Source organism: Porites lutea, chromosome 11, assembly GCF_958299795.1.
Source record: "Porites lutea chromosome 11, jaPorLute2.1, whole genome shotgun sequence".
Taxonomy (NCBI): domain Eukaryota; kingdom Metazoa; phylum Cnidaria; class Anthozoa; order Scleractinia; family Poritidae; genus Porites; species Porites lutea.
In genome coordinates, this window is record NC_133211.1 from 23,670,050 (window position 1) to 23,688,220 (window position 18,171).

The window sequence follows — 18,171 nt, forward strand, 5'->3', positions numbered from 1 at the left end:
AGTTTCGTTAGAGTAGCTGCTTTGCATGTGAAAGGGGACGAAAGGAGGATGAAAATCAAGATGGAGAAAGTACTCGATATCACGAAGAAATGTTTCTATATTTACAACTCTTGTGTAGTCTATTTACAAAATAACCGTTATGAAAACTGTGACGTCATTACTTTCATTGCCAACATTGGTACATTTTAGTACACCGTTCCTCCTCTCGAAACCTCTTGTAATAAGCATAGCATTTCACCCAAGTGGGCATTTATAACGGAGATAATACAGGATGTAGTTGTCGTTTTTCGATGAAAAAAGCAACAACATTTCATCAGTCAAATCCTTTTAAAGCACAACCAATGGAAGAATGGCAAATTGCCACACTCGAAGAAGGCTGCCCTCCGCATATCACCTTCCTCACAAGAGGCAATTTTCACGAGCTCGCGTATTTCGTTAGCTGTCTCTGTGGAGAATACTGGCTGCTCGCAGCCTAAATGCGACTGAAGAGATCCACCTCATTTAAGGTTGAAAGGTTCAAATATTCTAACTGTCACAACTCTGTTGCTTAACAACTGCCACATTGGAAAGGTTTAAAAAAGTCTTTTCGATCGCCTGACATAAACCAGCATCAGTAGGTTTCTCCAAAACACTGCTTTCCTTTTCACGAGCAACATTGTTGGGGAGCCACAAGTCATCCGTGAAGCCGTGGTCTTCTTGGTCAGTGGTTTCTTGGTGTTGCTCAGGCGCCGGTTGATGCAAGAGAGATCCTGGAGTACCTGAAAGACGAGAAAGGGATTTAACAATTTACTATGGTATGCAATCTTCTCTCAATGTCTCATGGAGAACAAGGGGTGAGTGCTGATAAACACCAAGATTATACATCTTTCAATACTCATGTTGCATAAAATATTTGCCAATCTAGAATTTTTTTAAAAAAGAATACAATATAAAGCTCAATCAAAATAGGAAACAACGCGTTCTAGCAAAACACCTTTCCTCAATGGTCAACTTCGTGTAATCAGAAGTTTAAGTTACGCATGAGTTGGAAATTTGTGACGCAGACAAAATTGTTATTCACAGGGTAAAATTATACTCGTCTTTCACGCTAGGGTAGATTTCCAGCTGTTTGAGAGAGTCAGCTTTGCATCCTCCTACCATGGGCTAATGCAACCTCGTTCCCAGGGTCCGCTCCTACTCACCCCCAGAGGAACGAGTAGAACAAAACCATGGGAACGAGGTTGGGGCTAATGAACGCAGGAGCACAAAACGGATTGTACTCCAGCCTTCGTTCGGGCAAGATTGGTGTTGTGACTTACTTAAAGGATGTCCAACAGATGCTGAAGCATGAGATGCTGCTACTCGACCAAGCTCCAACAGAAACCCTGTGGCTTCGTCACACAATGGCGGAAATGCTCGACAAAATCGGACCAAGGCTGGGAGGGCAGGAGTGAAAAATGCCACACGTTTGCTAGCAGGGAGTGTAGCCAAGAGAGAACTGAGGCGACTGAGAATGTACCTAGCCACACCCATCGCCTTGGGGAGCGGGAATTGAAGGCAAAGATATGAAGCGAGCTGTATTGCAAATAACTGCAACAACATAGAGAAAACATGTTCAGTGATATAATTGGATAACAGCAACTAACCAGTACTAGAGAATGTAGTAAAACTTCAGCACTCTCACGTCCTTGTCTAGGCTGCAAGCAGTTACAATCTTTTCCTGTTTTCTGTAAATAAGAGGAAACCTTCCCCTGCGATACGAGCTTGTGCCAGGTTCTCAGATAGAGGGAACGCGATCGACGTCGCGAAAATAAAACTAGCCAAGCGAATATAAAACGAGCGCCATCTGGGAAACGGGGTGGTGGCCTTCTCTCTTCCCAGCCCCCGCGCGTTTTTCGCATCTTTTTTCACCGCAAGATGGAGTCTGGAACAGGCTACAGCAATACGAACCACCTGAGGCGCCGAAACCAGGGAAAATTTGCATACTCGTAAATCAATCCACGCGCCTCACTGGTCTAAGGAAAAGGAAAGATTGTTCGCAGTCTAGTCCAGTGGTTATCGAGGCGCTAAACCTTGAGAAACAATTCTTACAAACCTGTTTTTCCAGTTGTGGCTGGTTGACAAGTTCACATATGAAGTCCAGACAGATGTGCATTGAAGGGATGCCAGCAACTGTAACAGGCAACAGCTCCTCTGGGTACCCCTGTAAAGTGAATAATTACAAACTGACATTGCAATGATCCGACAGATAAGACCTTTCCACAAAGGTTTTCTTACTTTCCGAGCTCTTTAACCACTTCATATTAATTCCATTTGTACTATACTGAAAGCAGCCATCAGGTGGGAGGGAAATCAAGCACCACTGAAGATTTTTTTTAACTTTTAAGTTGTCGTTTTTCCCGCGCTTGGCAAAAGTGCTAAATGTAATCCCTTAAACTTGTAATTTAGCTCGTGTAAAGCACATACATAAGTCTTTAATGCAGCCTTTTTATTCATTTAAATAGGTATTTTTTTTATTGAAAACTTTTGACCTTTTTTGTACATTTGTGCATTTTTTTATCAGTTACAAATCATTTAAGGACGAAAATGAATCTTCAAATTTGTACGTTTTTGACGCTTAAAAACAAAGGGCAAAGGGCAAAGGGCAGTGTATTGCGATCAAATAATAGCCTAATCTGCTTGCGACAAACAAATCACGATATTTTGCTTATCCTCGTCTAATAACTGGTTAGTTTTAGAAATCCTTAACTGAGGTCAATTCAACAAAACTTTAACAAGTGTAATTTACCGTGTAGCCATTGTTGTAGGGTCTGAAAACAATAGCTACACTTATAAATTGCTCTTGTAAAGATATTATTAAATTGACCCCTGGTTACAATAACCGAGGAAAAATTCTTTCAAAGCAAAACCAACATAAACCTAAAATGAATTTCAATACGCAAGTAAAACTCACTCGGTTCAGTCAAACATTTAAAAATGCTTCACAAGTTATGTGTTGTGCAGGCAACAACTACACCGAGTACCTGAAAATGAACAAGTTTTGCAATGTCTGGAACAGCGATAAACATCTGATGAAGCTGTGAACAGACTCGGCACTGAATTTCACGAAGAACTGCTGATCCACTGCAACCCGGTTGATCCTGTTAACAAAGAGAAATCAATATTATAGAACTTGTTCTTGTCTGAAAGACTACAATAAACTTGCTCCACCCTTCTCAGTCCTTGTCTTCCACCAAACCTCTCAGTCACATCTTTAGTAGCTAGGAACTCATTAGGGAGCTTTAGAAACGACGACGACTACGGCAATGAGAATTAGTAACTTAAAAACAACAACGTGCGTCACCCTTTTTTGTTCATTTCTTTGCCGTCGCTGCACGAATGCGACGTAAAAATGCCTAATTTCACGTTTTAGCGCACCAGCTTTCATAGTTTGTGGGACTGGTAGAGAGGGCAACTCGCATGAGACCTGTGAGTCGCATTCAGCTTATTTGGATTTCGACATTATATGAACTAACCTGATCCTGGGCTGTTTTCACGCAGACTTCAAGTAAGATCTGTATTGCGGCACTCTCCTGTGCTGTCACCAGGGCGGCCCTAAGTTCCTCCCTTTCCTGCTCCACAGCCAGGCCCTCCGTCCTTGATGCGGGATGGGCCTGCAGATACTGACTTAAAAGGGCCCTCGAGCCTGCCAGATACCCCATAAGGACCCTCACAAGTAGGTCAAATAGAGGAGGGCATCTAAATAAAAAAAACAAAACAAAGCTTCCGAGGATACGTCTAAGAAAACAAGTTTTCATTGAACAATTTAAAGAAGGATTATCCATTTGAGGATTATCCACGTTCACGGCAAACGGCAAAAGGCAGATTTAAGTTGAGAATTTCTCAGAATAGAAAATAAGCAGTTAAAAACTGTCCAGAACAATTCTTACGGATAAAACTGGCGTGAAACTACTTATTTTTGAGTAGAAGTAATAAACAGAACACGACAATTGAGAGAAAAACTTGGTCACGTGGTACAAGTTCACGTTTGCCTCTCTATTGGTGGAAAATCTGCCCCTAGAAGAAATAGACCATTTTACAGTTGTGGATGAAAGCGAGGCTGAGGGTGACCTTGTTTTGATACAAACCTTCCTGCTTTATTATGTAAATCAAGTTATTCTTATGCTAACTAATATTTTTCAAGAACAATTTCCATAACAATGCAAAGAAGGTTTGTATCAAAACAAGGTCACCCTCAGCCTCGTTTCCATCCATAACTGTAAAATGGCCTATTTAAACATCAATTCATATACTTGCATATCTCACAGAGACGTAAAGTGATAATTTGTAAAAACCAAAATTAAATTGTATCAAACTGAAGTAGTCTAGAAATTATATAGATTGTAACACAAAGGACATGTTACTTTGTATATGCTAACCTGAACACTCTCCTGTCACACCTCAAAACCGTCAAAGGATCTTTCATAATATCTTCATCAGTGTACAACTGAGGGGACAAATGAGGAACTGGAGTTTCCGCTGGACAAAGAGTATTAACAGTGGCCAGCCACAATCTGTAAAGAAACGCAATAAAATCTGGCATATCAAACCCTCTTAGGCTAAGATTTGGGATTTGTATAGGTAATAGCACCATTTGTAGTGATATTTGGCATGAATACCACGAGTGATATTTGGAAATTGTTATACGTAATTTCACGAGCCGTTAGGCGAGTGAAATTTGAGACAATTTTGAAATGTCACAAGTGGTATTTATGCCAAATATCACGTACAAATCCTGCTATTATTTGTTAGGGCCACAAAAGGTTTGTAATTTTCACATGTAGGTATTTCAAATTAAGCTGAATTACCACTGGTCTAAGCCAATCAAATTGCAGAAATTTCTCATGTAGTAGTATAAAGAACGTTATTTTATAGCAACCTGTTGTTCTACAATCCTATGCAGTTTCTTGATATGAAAAAGCAGGAAAACACAAAAATATATTAACAATACTAGTAAATAAGAGTGTCGCAAAAACCTTCCGAGGCACAGAGGAAAGGATCATCAGCATGAAATGTGAAATATACGGTGGCGGGGGGGGGGAGCCAAAAAAAGATCCCGACAAAGAAAATAAGTATATAACTTCACCAAAAACGGAATCGAACCCAGAATCGAACGCAGGTAGGTGACAGCGTATGCCATATGGCCACGACATCCTACACACTCATTGTGACTGAATGTATTTTCTTTTACTCATTGGCCCTTGGAAAGCGGAGCTGTTTTCTAGACATTATCTGGTCGAAAGAAGAAACTACCCAGAACGTTTGTTTGAGTCGGGCACCAGGCTGACGTTTGTTGCTGATGGTAAATCATATCTTTCGAAGTTCGGACGCGGTTTGGTTTGTCACTATTTTGATGCTAGACAACTGCGCAGACCATTCGAGGTTCCACCGCCCGTGGATCGCATTTGCTGGACTATAAATCCGATAAACTAGTTTACGGACCTGGTTACGCTTGGGTCTTCGGCTCTAACTTCGAGAGAAATAAAGGAAAGCGTGCTCTTATATTTGCAGCTTTATAGTGAACAGGGTGGATATAAGGATGTTGTTTTAGGTCAATTCTGTTCTGAAGTCATCACTTTAGAGTTATAAAGAAGATATTAAACAAATTTCATCAGGGAGTACTGACCATAACATTCATTACTGGAGTGGGGGTGGGGGGGGGGGAGGAGTGATTTTTTCAGGCATAGAATTATACTTAAACAAGTTGGTCCAAGTTTTTCAAATCTCAATCCACGTGCATCCGTGCCATCCGTTGCGACAGACGACAGGAAACAGTTTCAATGCCTACATAAAGTCTGAAATAACAAAACTGAACAATTTCTTTGGAATTCAATTGATGCGAAAACAAGATTTAGCTTTTTAAAAGGTAGCAAATAGTATGACAGAGCCCCTTTAATGAACTATGGCGATGTTTGTAGCATGTGATTCTATAGATGAATGTGGCCATTTCTTACTTGCGAGGTATAACAGTATTCATCTTTGTCCACAATTCACAGCACAATGTCTGAACACGACGAGGGATCCCAGGCTCCAGCAAGCTCGGTAAAGCCTGGACCAAAACGTCCATATAAGAGATCAGTGAACTGGGCTCTAGTCGTAACAGTCTTCTGAGTAACAGCAGCGCTGGGCAAGGATTATCTTGCAGTGATGACATAGCTATTGAACAAGAAATAATACAAACTTTAAGAAGACAAGCGAAGGTAAATTAGAAAAAACCTGAAAATACGCACATTCTTCTCACAATATAGTGCAAGAGACCTGGAATATATTGTATTTGCATTTTTACGCCAAGCTTAACTAATTGGGACTGTTATTTATGTTGCAAAATTTGTTCGTCGAGCCGTGGCAGTCGGTCCTTGACACCTAAAATTTTCTTTTGTAGTTAAGCAGGCGTGTAGGGTTTTAAGGCCTATGCTAAACGTTAAACTTCTCATGAGACGAATCAAACTCTAATTTGGGTTGACCAATACTAAGTTAAGATCGTCTGTTGGCTCAGACGTCGAACTTACGACGCGTTGAACAAATCACCTGAATCAGATCAGTAATAAATTTTCTCCCGAACGAGGCTAAATATACATTATCATACAAATGTCTAATCTACTTGTTTAGTTCGTCACATGTTGTCCCGAAGACAGAGCTTCAGACGTTCAATCCGTCTGCGTTTTGACTTGGACGATCCAAATTCATTCACTCGAATTTAACTGAGCTAGACGTCGAAATTTCATGACCTTAACTCACTAAGTTTGGTTCATATCACGAAAATTTCGACGTTTGTCCTATGCCTTGGCCAACCATCACTGCGAATTTCTCCACGAAACATCAGACATCAAACGGGCAAAGTTCATTTATAGCACGCAGCGGTGCTTTGCTTACTTGTAACCCTTTTCTCGATGTCTGGAAATCGGATGAAACACTCGCCCTTGCGTTTAATATGCTACGTCCAAATGAAGAGGTTTCGAAGTGATCGAAATGAAGCTCCGCTACGAAGATAAAAAGGGAAATCTGAAGAGGAGAAAAAGTCACTCCAGATAATTATTAGACGTACCTTCCTTGAGCAGCAAAGGCGAACACTTGATATTGGGTAGCGGAGATGCAGCAGACAGAGGTGCTGTGAATACCTCCTCTTGTCTAAGCCAATCATCGACCAGACACAGATGCGGCAAGTGAGTGTTTATCAGCTGCAGGAGAGGAGCGTACAATCCTCGGAATTCCTGGCGTCGACTCCTGGCCTGTTCCAATAGGTGTTTTATAGGGATTTGCGAGAGTAACATAGGGGATAACCACTGAGGTTGAATATTGTTAGACACTGAAACCAATACGATAAAAAGAGTCACAAGAGATGTAAGACACAAGTAAAATGTTGTTTTAATTGAAATGTTGAACGAAACGTTGCCGTTGATCTTTTCAGCCGCCTACAGATTCGTGGAGGGACACTTAATCAAGGAAACAATGAATGGATTTCAGAAATGACGAGATAAAAGTAATTTCCGATCGTCGCTTTCGGAGGGAGAGATGCGACGATCGGAAATACGTCTACGCTTTGCAGGCTACAGAAGGATCGAATATGTTAAAATATGTCCAAGAATCTTGAACTCGGGTATGCCGCGAAACAAGGAGCAGAACAATTACTAGCGATCTTCAGATACTAGCTTACTGAACACTCGGTCACGCTGTCTTGAACCCCGACCAAACAATCCCGAGATGGTTTAAACAACTTGCGACATTTCGCATGTTATTAAACAGGGTAACGGAAAAACACTACTTCATTTAAGGATCAAAGTATCTGACGCAAAAGTGCTAATTCAGATGACCGTTCCTACTTCCTCATACTGGAAACGGGATCGCCATTTTACGTGGCCATCCGAGCCATGAAAAGGTCAAGCAGTTTGTAGGGCAAAGGCAGCACGTTCATTTTTCAGTTATTTAAAGACCCTGAGTATAGGTCCTGCCCCGGGGATCGAACTCGGGATCTCCCGCCCCGCCATCCAGAGCCCTACCGCCTTAGCTAATGGTGCCACGGTTGGGTGATGTTGTTTAGGCCTTACCTAATGATTTCATGTTGGATAGAAGACAGTCTTGGTAAGTTAAAACATAGTACAGCATGAGAATCTGTGAGGTGAGGCGAGAGGACAGTTCTGTTGCAACATAAACTGAGCTTCGCCTCAGGGATCCCAAAGGAATTCCATGAATCCGAAAAGCAGTTCCTTGATCCTAAAAAATGTTTTAAAGACATAAAATAAGATCACTTTTAATATTATGCGTTGATGTATGCAACTCACGCTGTGTTCACGTGAAACTGTTTACGTTTGAAAACCCATTTTAAAAAACGATTGGTTGCATGAGCATAACGACGATGCACGTGCATCACACTTTTTTGTACATTTCTTTGACGTCCACTACACGACTACGACATGTTACTTCCTAAGTGACGTTTTATGGCGGACATGAACATATGACGACGAATTTTCCTTTTCCTTTTTGAACTTGGTAAGAATCCTTAAGAATTTAACTGCACGAAAATTACAGCGTTTGAAAGAGCGCAAAATTCATCGTGGTTGTAGTCGTGCTTGTTTGAGCACCCCAATTACGTTTATAGTACAGAATAGAGAGTGATTTTACTTAACCCGTGAAACAATATCTAACAATTAGCGCCAAATAGTTACAAAGTTAACAAAAGAAAACAATAAAATTAGAGTGTAATACCGCGTAGCTGTCTACTATCTATTTTAAGGGTTAGGTAAAATCACTCAAACACACGTACGTGTCGTTGACTGCACAGGCTTTAGAGGAGTGCCAGCCAATCCAAAGATTTATCTGTTATTCTAAAAGATTTTCGAGTCCTGTCATAACAGAAAATATAACACATACCTGCTGATCGGGAGCGAACACTGACATGACCTCGGCATCAGTGAATCCATGCAGTGTAAAAGCAGTTTCTTTTTGTTTGGATGATTTACTGGACACAGGATTGATCACTGAATGTACAAACGCTTCAAGAAGAGGGGCGACCAGAGGATGGAGAGGAGTTGTGCAACAACAGATCTGTTTATAAACCCAGTCCTGGATAAAAGTAACAAAGAATTCATTGGGGGACAATATCAGACAAATATAGGCAGTTATAGCCTGCACAGCATGAGCAAAAGGGGAGGGGGAGGGGGAAAACGGAAGGGGAAAAGGGAACCCTTTTCTTCTCTCCCTCAACCCCCTCTCTTTTTTCTCTTCCTCCCCCACCCCTTGAGGCAGGCAGTTTGGTCGAGCGGTAGGAGCGCTGGACTCGCATTCCACTGACCCCGATCCAAGTCCCACCCTGATCGCTAACTGGATTTGTTCTCGGTCGTTCCGAGTTTAACTCCTCAGCCATGGGTGTAAATAGGCCAACGGATCACCTCCTGCCAGTTGAGATTCTGTCATGTTTCATGTAAATCATTTGTGTCAGTCATTTGTTCGGCCCCTCTAGCATTTGTGCCGTAAATCATTGTTTATAAAGTTAAAAGCTTATAAAGCTCAGAGTTCTTTCCTGGTCTGTTTTTGTCAGGTATTTTGGACTTGATGGTGCACAACGTTCAGTAGCATTCCTATTATTTTGATCTTACTGACCCCCAAAAGTAAAAACGTCTCATTAATTCATTCAGTCACAATTTACAGCACTGTATGAACAAAAACAAAGGACTGTTCACCGTCACGGAACTTCCAACGTAGACTGTAGCACCGTTGTTCTTATCAGTGACCACCAGTTGCCAGATTTCATAACCAGTAACTATGCATAAATACTACCGAGGGTAAGTTAAGGTTTATTTATTTTATTTAAAAATAATAATAATAATAATAATTGTTATTATTATCCCTCTAAGATAAGGAAGAACTCATTGTGGACAAGGACAATTTAAAGGGTTTGTATAGTAATGTGCTCTAGGATCAACAATTTTCAAAGTGTCAAGCGCAGTGATTATTAACAACGAGGGCTTCTACTTTCCGAACTTTACGACTTTGTGTAAAATGTTGCTGACCTTAACTGGCACGGCATGCTTGGTGAATGCTCTGGATCGGAGCAGCTGATGCATGCAGTGAATTGGCAGAAATCCAGTGTCATCAGAGCTCAACTGTGGTGTAACGGGAACTGTTACTGCATGAGCTGTAACCACCTGTAAGGAAAAAAAATGGCCTCAACTGATTCGGTGGATAATGTGATTCTAGTTTTACTTGTCCAAACTTACAACAAGTTTTACTTTAAGAGAGAGTCTAAAAACAAAATAATAATTCATTTCGCTTTTTCTTGGGAAGTCAACTAATGAAATTATTGCGATACCCATCATTACAATAATGTAGAGGGAAATTATCGATAAGTAATACTTAAAGTTTTACAATTGTACATCAACTAAAAACCTTTTATACCTGTAAGAAACCCGACTGTGTACTCACTTTCCAGCTGAAACGTATTAAAACCGATTGTTGCTTAATTTTTTATGACGATCTATTTTGCCGTCAAACAAGTAAGATTGATTACGCTTGGCGGTTAACCCCAACCAAACTCAGCGGCTGGGGCAAGTGGATAACGTTTTTTGTGGAACCCGCCAGTTCTGTGGGTAATCATGCACGCAAAAATCATTTTCTTTTCATCATCCTAGCAACCTGCGGTCTCTAATTAACGTGACTTGCAAAAAACGTCATTTCCTTAAGTGCGGTAATCTTGTTCCTTAACCTCCTACCACATATCATATATCTTTGTTTTTGGAAATCAAGGAATATCTACAGCGTAATCAGCTTGCTGTACCATAGAAGGCATGAAAAGTTAAGCAATGACCAGCAGTAGCAGGTAATTTAAAGCAAACAAGAAGTCTGATAGGCAAGGTAAATATTTTCATACAGGAACTCGTCTTCCAAGGAACTACACAAAATTGTTGACTTTCTCCTTAAAAGCAGTAGACGATAATCTATTCTATATTTAACAATCCTTCGCCTTTTTTAGTTTATTATCTTTCAATTTCAGGACCTTTTCCTATAAAATAATGACTAAATATATCACGATATGGGTCCGATACTAAAAAAGGAAGAAAGCTCCCGGGGGAGACCAGCGGGATTCAGGCTAGAGGTGTCGGCGATCTATTCTTCCACCTTTTTCCACACGATAATACGAGAGGGCTTGCTTATATGGGCTACTGTAGTGCATTGTTCACAAACCTTCTCAGGAAATATTTCCTCAGTGAAGAGAGTCTTCATTCGCGTCAGTGAGCCCAATCTAATGTTCATACCGAGTACAGAGCACACAAGTTCAGTAATAGCATCCACCTGACTGGCATGAAAATGAATTGCGATCAATAGGAGAATTTCTCCAAATGATGCATGTACCCCGCTTGCTGCTTCATAGTGGGCTTCTTCCTTCGACAGCCACTTGATCCACTGGGTGGCAATCTGCTCATGTTCTGGAGAACTAAACGCAGGAAGAACTGTCATAAACCAGCCTCTATAATAATGGCAAAATATTTGGAACAATAAAAGCAGATGCACTACACTCCCGCGTCCTCCAAATGTGGCAACATGAGACACAAAAGTAGAGGCTTTCCTTTTGAACACCCTCTCTATTATAGACAAATCAGCTGGCGCCAAATGTCCCAATAAGGACGGACTACTACCACCATCACTGTTTCCACCACCACTGCTTCCACCAATGCTGCTTCCACCAATGCTGCTTCCACCAATGCTGCTTCCACCACACTGCTCCCATCACCACTGCTTCCACCCGCACTGCTCCTTTCAACACTGCTTCCACCAGCACTACTCCCGCCATCACAGCTTCCAACAACACTGCTCCCATCAACACTGCTTCCACTACAAATGCTTCCACTAGCACTGCTCCCATCTCCACTGCTTCCACCAGCCTGCTCCTTTCAACACTGCTTCCACCAGCACTACTCCCGCCATCACAGCTTCCATCAACACTGCTTCCATCAACACTGCTCCCATCAACACTGCTTCCACCAGCACTGCTCCCATCACCACTGCTTCCATAAGCACTGCTCCCATCACCACTGCTTCCACCAGCACTGCTCCCATCACCACTGCTTCCACCAGCACTGCTCCCATCACCACTGCTTCCATAAGCACTGCTCCCATCACCACTGCTTCCACCAGCACTGCTCCTTTCAACACTGCTTCCACCAGCACTGCTCCCATCACCACTGCTTCCACCAGCACTGCTCCCATCACCACTGCTTCCATAAGCACTGCTCCCATCACCACTGCTTCCACCAGCACTGCTCCCATCACCACTGCTTCCACCACCACTGCTCCCATCACCACTGCTTCCATAAGCACTGCTCCCATCACCACTGCTTCCACCCGCACTGCTCCTTTCAACACTGCTTCCACCAGCACTACTCTCGCCATCACAGCTTCCAACAACACTGCTCCCATCAACACTGCTTCCACTACAAATGCTTCCATTAGCACTGCTCCCATCTCCACTGCTTCCACCAGCCTGCTCCTTTCAACACTGCTTCCACCAGCACTACTCCCACCATCACAGCTTCCATCAACACTGCTTCCATCAACACTGCTCCCATCAACACTGCTTCCACCAGCACTGCTCCCATCACCACTGCTTCCATAAGCACTGCTCCCATCACCACTGCTTCCACCAGCACTGCTCCCATCACCACTGCTTCCACCAGCACTGCTCCCATCACCACTGCTTCCATAAGCACTGCTCCCATCACCACTGCTTCCACCAGCACTGCTCCCATCACCACTGCCTCCATGAACACTACTCCCATCAACACTTCTTCCACCAGCACTGCTCCCATCACCTCTGCTTCCACTGACACTGCTCCTTTCAACACTGCTTCCATGAGCACTGCATTACTTTCAGATTTCCATATCATTATTACATGTAAACTCTGAAAGCTACAAGGGTTAATTAACCTACCAATAGTGATGAAGACTTACCTCATGATATTGGTGCAGACCAAAAGGGTGCAAAGTCCAACTACAACAAACCTCACCCCTGCAGCAGTGGGTGGGGGGTGACATGTGACAAGATGGAGCAATGCCTCTGACTCCTGTTGACTCAACTTCATTCCTGCCAATCTTTTGAGTGCGCAGTAAAGTCTCAGTAGTGCTGTCCCTTGGATTACATCTTCATCTCGAATTTCTATGGTTTCTACCTTTTCAATGTTGATCTTTTGTATTGAGGACCCCTCTTCTGTTAGTTCATACTCTGTGCTCACTTCCATAGCTGTGGAATTAAATTCAGTTGGTGGACACTCATTGATCAGTGATCAATTTTTATAAAACGTCTACATTAATATTGTAAATTACAAGTGTATTTATTGTTTTCAAATTCTAAAACAATGGTTACACTAAGTAAATTGACCCTTGATAAGGGACTGTGCATTCCTTTAGGAAGAACTTCTGACCGGCATCAATGATCCAATATTGCTCACAATTTGGTGCATTAAATTTAAAGTACGCTTGTCATCACTAATAGCACACTAAAATGACGCAAGTTTAAAGAGGGTCCTCAATAGGTTTTTTGGCAGCCAGGATTTCCCTTATTTGAAGCTCAAGATTCAGGATTATAAAGCGAAATCAGGCCGAGATTCGGGATTGAAAGTATTTGCGTGAGGTGGGGTGCCAAAAATAACTATCAAGATTACAAGACTGCATGAAATTCTGAGTCAGGATTAAGGGATTGAAGAACCCTACTGGGGAACCTCTTTAAAGTAAATTGATCACTACACTTTAAAAAAGCTTGTCCTTAACTTGAACAATGCACTTTGATAAAGTCAGTTTAGAAACCTTTTTATAGAGGCCAGTTTAAACCTGGCAAAAACAAGTTTTTATATTGCATTCCAACTAGACTACATTGTGTGCATAGTACACTTACAATAAACCACAATATTCTAATAAATAACTACTCTCATCTATTAGCTTTTAAGCCTTAGGCACTTTGGTATTTTTTCCAGGGTAAAACCCCTGACACTGACCTTGGAGTATTTCCAGGGTTTCCTCATCTTGATGAGCTATGCTATGCTCAGTTACTGCATCCTGAATGGTAAACTCCATGCCAGATGTGTCATCCAGTGATTTCACCCCCTTTTTTACCCCTTTAGAGACTATTGATGACATTTCTTTCAGCAGTTGACCCCTCAGTGAAGACAAGATTGATGTGTTGGACTAGTTGAAGACAATGATAAAACTGTTATTATTAACTAAATTGAACAAATCCACCTACGAAGAAGCAGTTCTGTGAATCTAGACAGCTGTACAAAAAAAATGGCAATTCCCAGGACATTTAAAATACTGACCCTTTGTCCAATCCGAACAAATGAAGAAAACCAATTTTTAGCCTTGGTGTCCTCTCCCAATAAAAGACCACTGAGAAATGCAACCAAGTCACTGGAGCTTAACGAACCTGCGAAAAACAAAATATTGCATTATAACAATAGCCCACGTTCAATTTATGAAAATTCTAACATGACTCCAAGGCTTTCTGGTCGTATTTCTAGTTTTGGTTTGTTTTTTTTTTGTGTCAAGTCTCTTCTGGGAATTGCAAGACCATGCAGTCGTGAAAAATTTGCAAGTCTGTCCATAAAGCCTCGGAGTCACAATGGAATTTTAATATTATTGAATTTGTGCTATTATAATCATCAGTAATGATACAATAACAATATTAATGCCAGCTTTACATGTAACTTTTGTCTCAGCTTACGCCCTGTTTTTCAAAAGACAGACAGTATAAATAAAATATTTCTTAGTACTTGCTTTCTGGCTGACTGACTGACTTGCTTATTTTTTCATAAAATAACCAACTGGTTTGACCCTGGGTAATGTTATCAACTTGATATAGAAGATTTAATGTAGTTTTCTTTAATATCAGTCAGGGAATAATATTTTTTAAATTGCTTTTAATTATATTTTTTATTTTTAGGCTCGAAATCAGGTGTGGAGCTAATCAAAAAGAAAACAAAAAATAAGACTGTAAAAGGCAAAAAGGACACTAATGGTTGTCAGTTTCAAAGGGATAATCACTCAAAAGGATTTACAACTTGTCTGAATATTTGTTTGCCAATGAAAAACATCTGTTTGAATGGAATTTATAATCCTTTTGTTAATAAGTAGAGAGTAGCATTCATTAGAAGAATTGCGACATCTGATTCCTTCTCTGTATGCCAGTAGTCGCATTCAAAAAAAAATTTAGAGAACTCTAGTTGCCAAAAGGCAAAGTAAGCCCCCATTGACAACTAGGCTCTGCTCAGTAAGGTAAGTTCTACTTACTATTGCCGTCAATACCAAAGTCAAGAATAAGTGCCACAGCAAGACCAGGCATGTGGCATAGTCTCAATGCTTCAGAATGCACAACAAGAGCAGAGCTAGGGTTCATGGTGCAGAGCTGTCGTAGTACTTGTGTTCGTACTATCCCTCCAGTACTTCCTTCATCTTGTACTTCACCATGTTCCAACAATGAAGTGCATACTAGAGAATAAGTTTCAATTAGCAAACAGAGCCCCAAAATTTTGTACCCAGCAAAAACGTTCCATTCTTTGCACAAGCTAGCTAGAGTTCCATTCTAAAGTTACTGGTCACTGACTCATTGTGATTTACACCTTGTGTTTTGTGTTATCAGAAAAACCTGCTATATGGCTGTAGTGCTAGTGATCTTTGCCACACATTTAGCAGTTTATCATGGGGATTACCATACACTGACAGCCAATTAAAAAATTTCTTAAACCTGCAAAACAATTATTTTTATAAGTGTGTCTTGAAAACCTCTGTAACCTCTGTACCACAAAAGTATTTTTCACACAGCTACCAAATGCTTGGCTTTTGCTACCTTGACAAGGCAAGTGGAGGTCAATACAATACATTTTTTTCACAGAACTTGCATCTCCAGCCAACATGGTTCCTCTGATGTCACACAAATACCAGCAATAGCAGTCAGGATCCAAAGGTGTGTGCACGATACATATTTCCCTGCAATTTTATGACTACATTGTTGGCTGCACCCATGATAGTTCTTTATAGCATCCATAGGGAGCTTCAACATGAGAAACACACATCAACTGGAAGTGGAACTTTTGGATCCTTATGCGGTGGTTTCCCTCCAATTTTGGATAGGTCGTCTCTTAAAGAGTATAGACCATTAGCAATAAAAATTTGGTAGCATCAAGGCAAATTAAAAGGGAAAAGGTTTCACTTCTGGTTGATGTGTGTAGCTCAAAAATGCCTTCGCTTAAGCCCCCTACTGATTTCAACAGACAACACCCTGTCATTAACAACACTGTACCTTGTTCAAAGCTATCAGGGGCATTAGCAACTAGTCGGCACAGCAGCCAAGAGCCATGCTTTACCCTTAATAAGGCTTCAGCAAGCTGGTTTAGAGCCAGTAGTGAAGGCAGCTCTGCCTGTGCAATGCAAATGACATCTGATACCTCCTCTAAATACACTTCACTTTCAAACAGCTCACACTTTTCAGGAATAAATTCCTCTGAAACATCAACCTAAAATTTAAGTGCCAGACAGTAAATTAAAAAATAAGTCCTGAGTGGGTCATTTTCAAACACAGTGCAGAAGGAAGCGAGCAGTTGAGAAACTGACCTCCCCACCTTTAATATCACAACAGGGGACTACCAACTAATCAGGTCACAAGATTCTAGAAGATGTAAGCCATCAAATATAAATAATGCGAGTGTATGCATTTTTCCCGGGGTGACTTCTAGGACATAATCAAGGGAAAGCTAGACAGGCTCACTAAGCAGTCCAGCCTGTTTTGTACTCAATGGTACCTTAAACTTTCTTCACACATGTTTGTTCTTGATGAAATTCAGGCTAACAGCAGGGTCTCATTCAGCTGATTTTTTATTTTCTCTTGATCATTGCCACTTTTTTTACTCCAACAAAGACTCTGTCGCTAGTGTACTGAAGCCTGAGTAAAACATCGGTCACATTGCAATGCTGCAAGTTCTGAAATGGAGGCCAAAATCCTAGGGACAATTAAAACCTTCCCTCCATAGCAATAACACACAAGTATCAACTATACAGTTGTACCATAATATCCACTTCTGCAATATTTCGAATGCCCCGAAGGGCCATCCCATCCCCCATCCAAACAATGTTTTTAGGACAGGGTTAAGTGTGCAGGGTGCACAAACTACAACTTTCCTTGGGTTGAGGGGGTGAGGGAGGCAGTTTAAGATGTATCATGTTAAGTGTCCTAAGAATTTTGACCTCCATTGGGGTTTCCTTGCAAAATGACATCTGGTGAACGAGCCCAGAAATTCTATAATGATGACATGTCACCACCCAGATGTGAGTTCTGCTTCTGATCAGTAGAAGCAATTTTCCCTCTCAGCACAGCCAACCACATTAAAGTAATACAAACATCTGGGTAGTGACACATCATCAGTATGGAATTTCTGGTCTTGTTCCTCAGATATTATTTGTGCATTGGTAGCACCACAATGTTGGTTGTTTTCTCAAGAAATGTCGCCAGCCAAAGCAGTTTTGGGCTCACCTGACTCATAATACGCAAGAGTTCACTCAGCACCAGGCGAAGCCGCCTTGAGGGTTCACTTCGCTCAAATTCCAGGGCAAGGCCATTTTGTAAGTTCTCGACCAGAACACTGGTGCCAGCATTCCCTCCCGCTTTCCTTCTTAACTGTTGTTCTTTCAGCGCATCTTGCTCGAGAAGGCTAAAATCCACAGACAGCAACGCCACAATGGAGTTCACAACTTCTAGGCCGGATAAAAGCTTCTGGACCTCTTTACGTGCTTCAGTCCACTTTGGACTTTCATCAACTGGCGAGCAGAGTGCCATTCGGACCAAACATGGCAACAAAGGACGAACCTCTTCTTCCTTCAAACGCGAAAGTTCGGTCACACTAACGGAACGAATTGCTTGAAAGGCTCGCGCTGAAGGAATCTCCGATAATACCATCGTGTATTGTTAGTTAAGGTTAGTAATATGGAAGGTGGAAATAGAAAAACAATAAACTGGCCTTCATCTTGACTAACTGATTCGCCATGTTTCACACACAGCCGGGACAGATAAGTAACCTTACATCACCTAGTATTAAGGGTCGGACACCTTATGACGCTTACGTGAGAACTCAAACGAAGAGAAGGGTGTATAGGGGTCGTTTAGGCGTCATAAGGTGT

The 18,171-nt window shown here is 41.5% G+C and overlaps 1 protein-coding gene across 1 annotated transcript; it reads right to left on the minus strand.

Annotated features, from left to right (window-relative positions):
- Positions 1-77: 77 nt before the first annotated feature.
- LOC140952555 (integrator complex subunit 2-like) lies at positions 78-18,043 on the minus strand. The gene is made up of 18 exons (XM_073401980.1): positions 17,528-18,043; positions 16,301-16,514; positions 15,292-15,489; positions 14,322-14,428; positions 14,001-14,190; positions 12,961-13,249; positions 11,197-11,446; positions 10,026-10,160; positions 8,887-9,078; positions 8,064-8,229; positions 7,064-7,324; positions 5,973-6,174; positions 4,398-4,532; positions 3,495-3,717; positions 3,003-3,119; positions 2,075-2,182; positions 1,299-1,569; positions 78-758 (listed from the first exon to the last, which is right to left on the minus strand). Exons 1-18 carry the CDS (start codon positions 17,948-17,950, stop codon positions 526-528), a joined length of 3,714 nt encoding a protein of 1,237 aa, XP_073258081.1. The 5' UTR covers positions 17,951-18,043; the 3' UTR covers positions 78-525.
- Between the last annotated feature and the right edge of the window lie 128 nt (positions 18,044-18,171).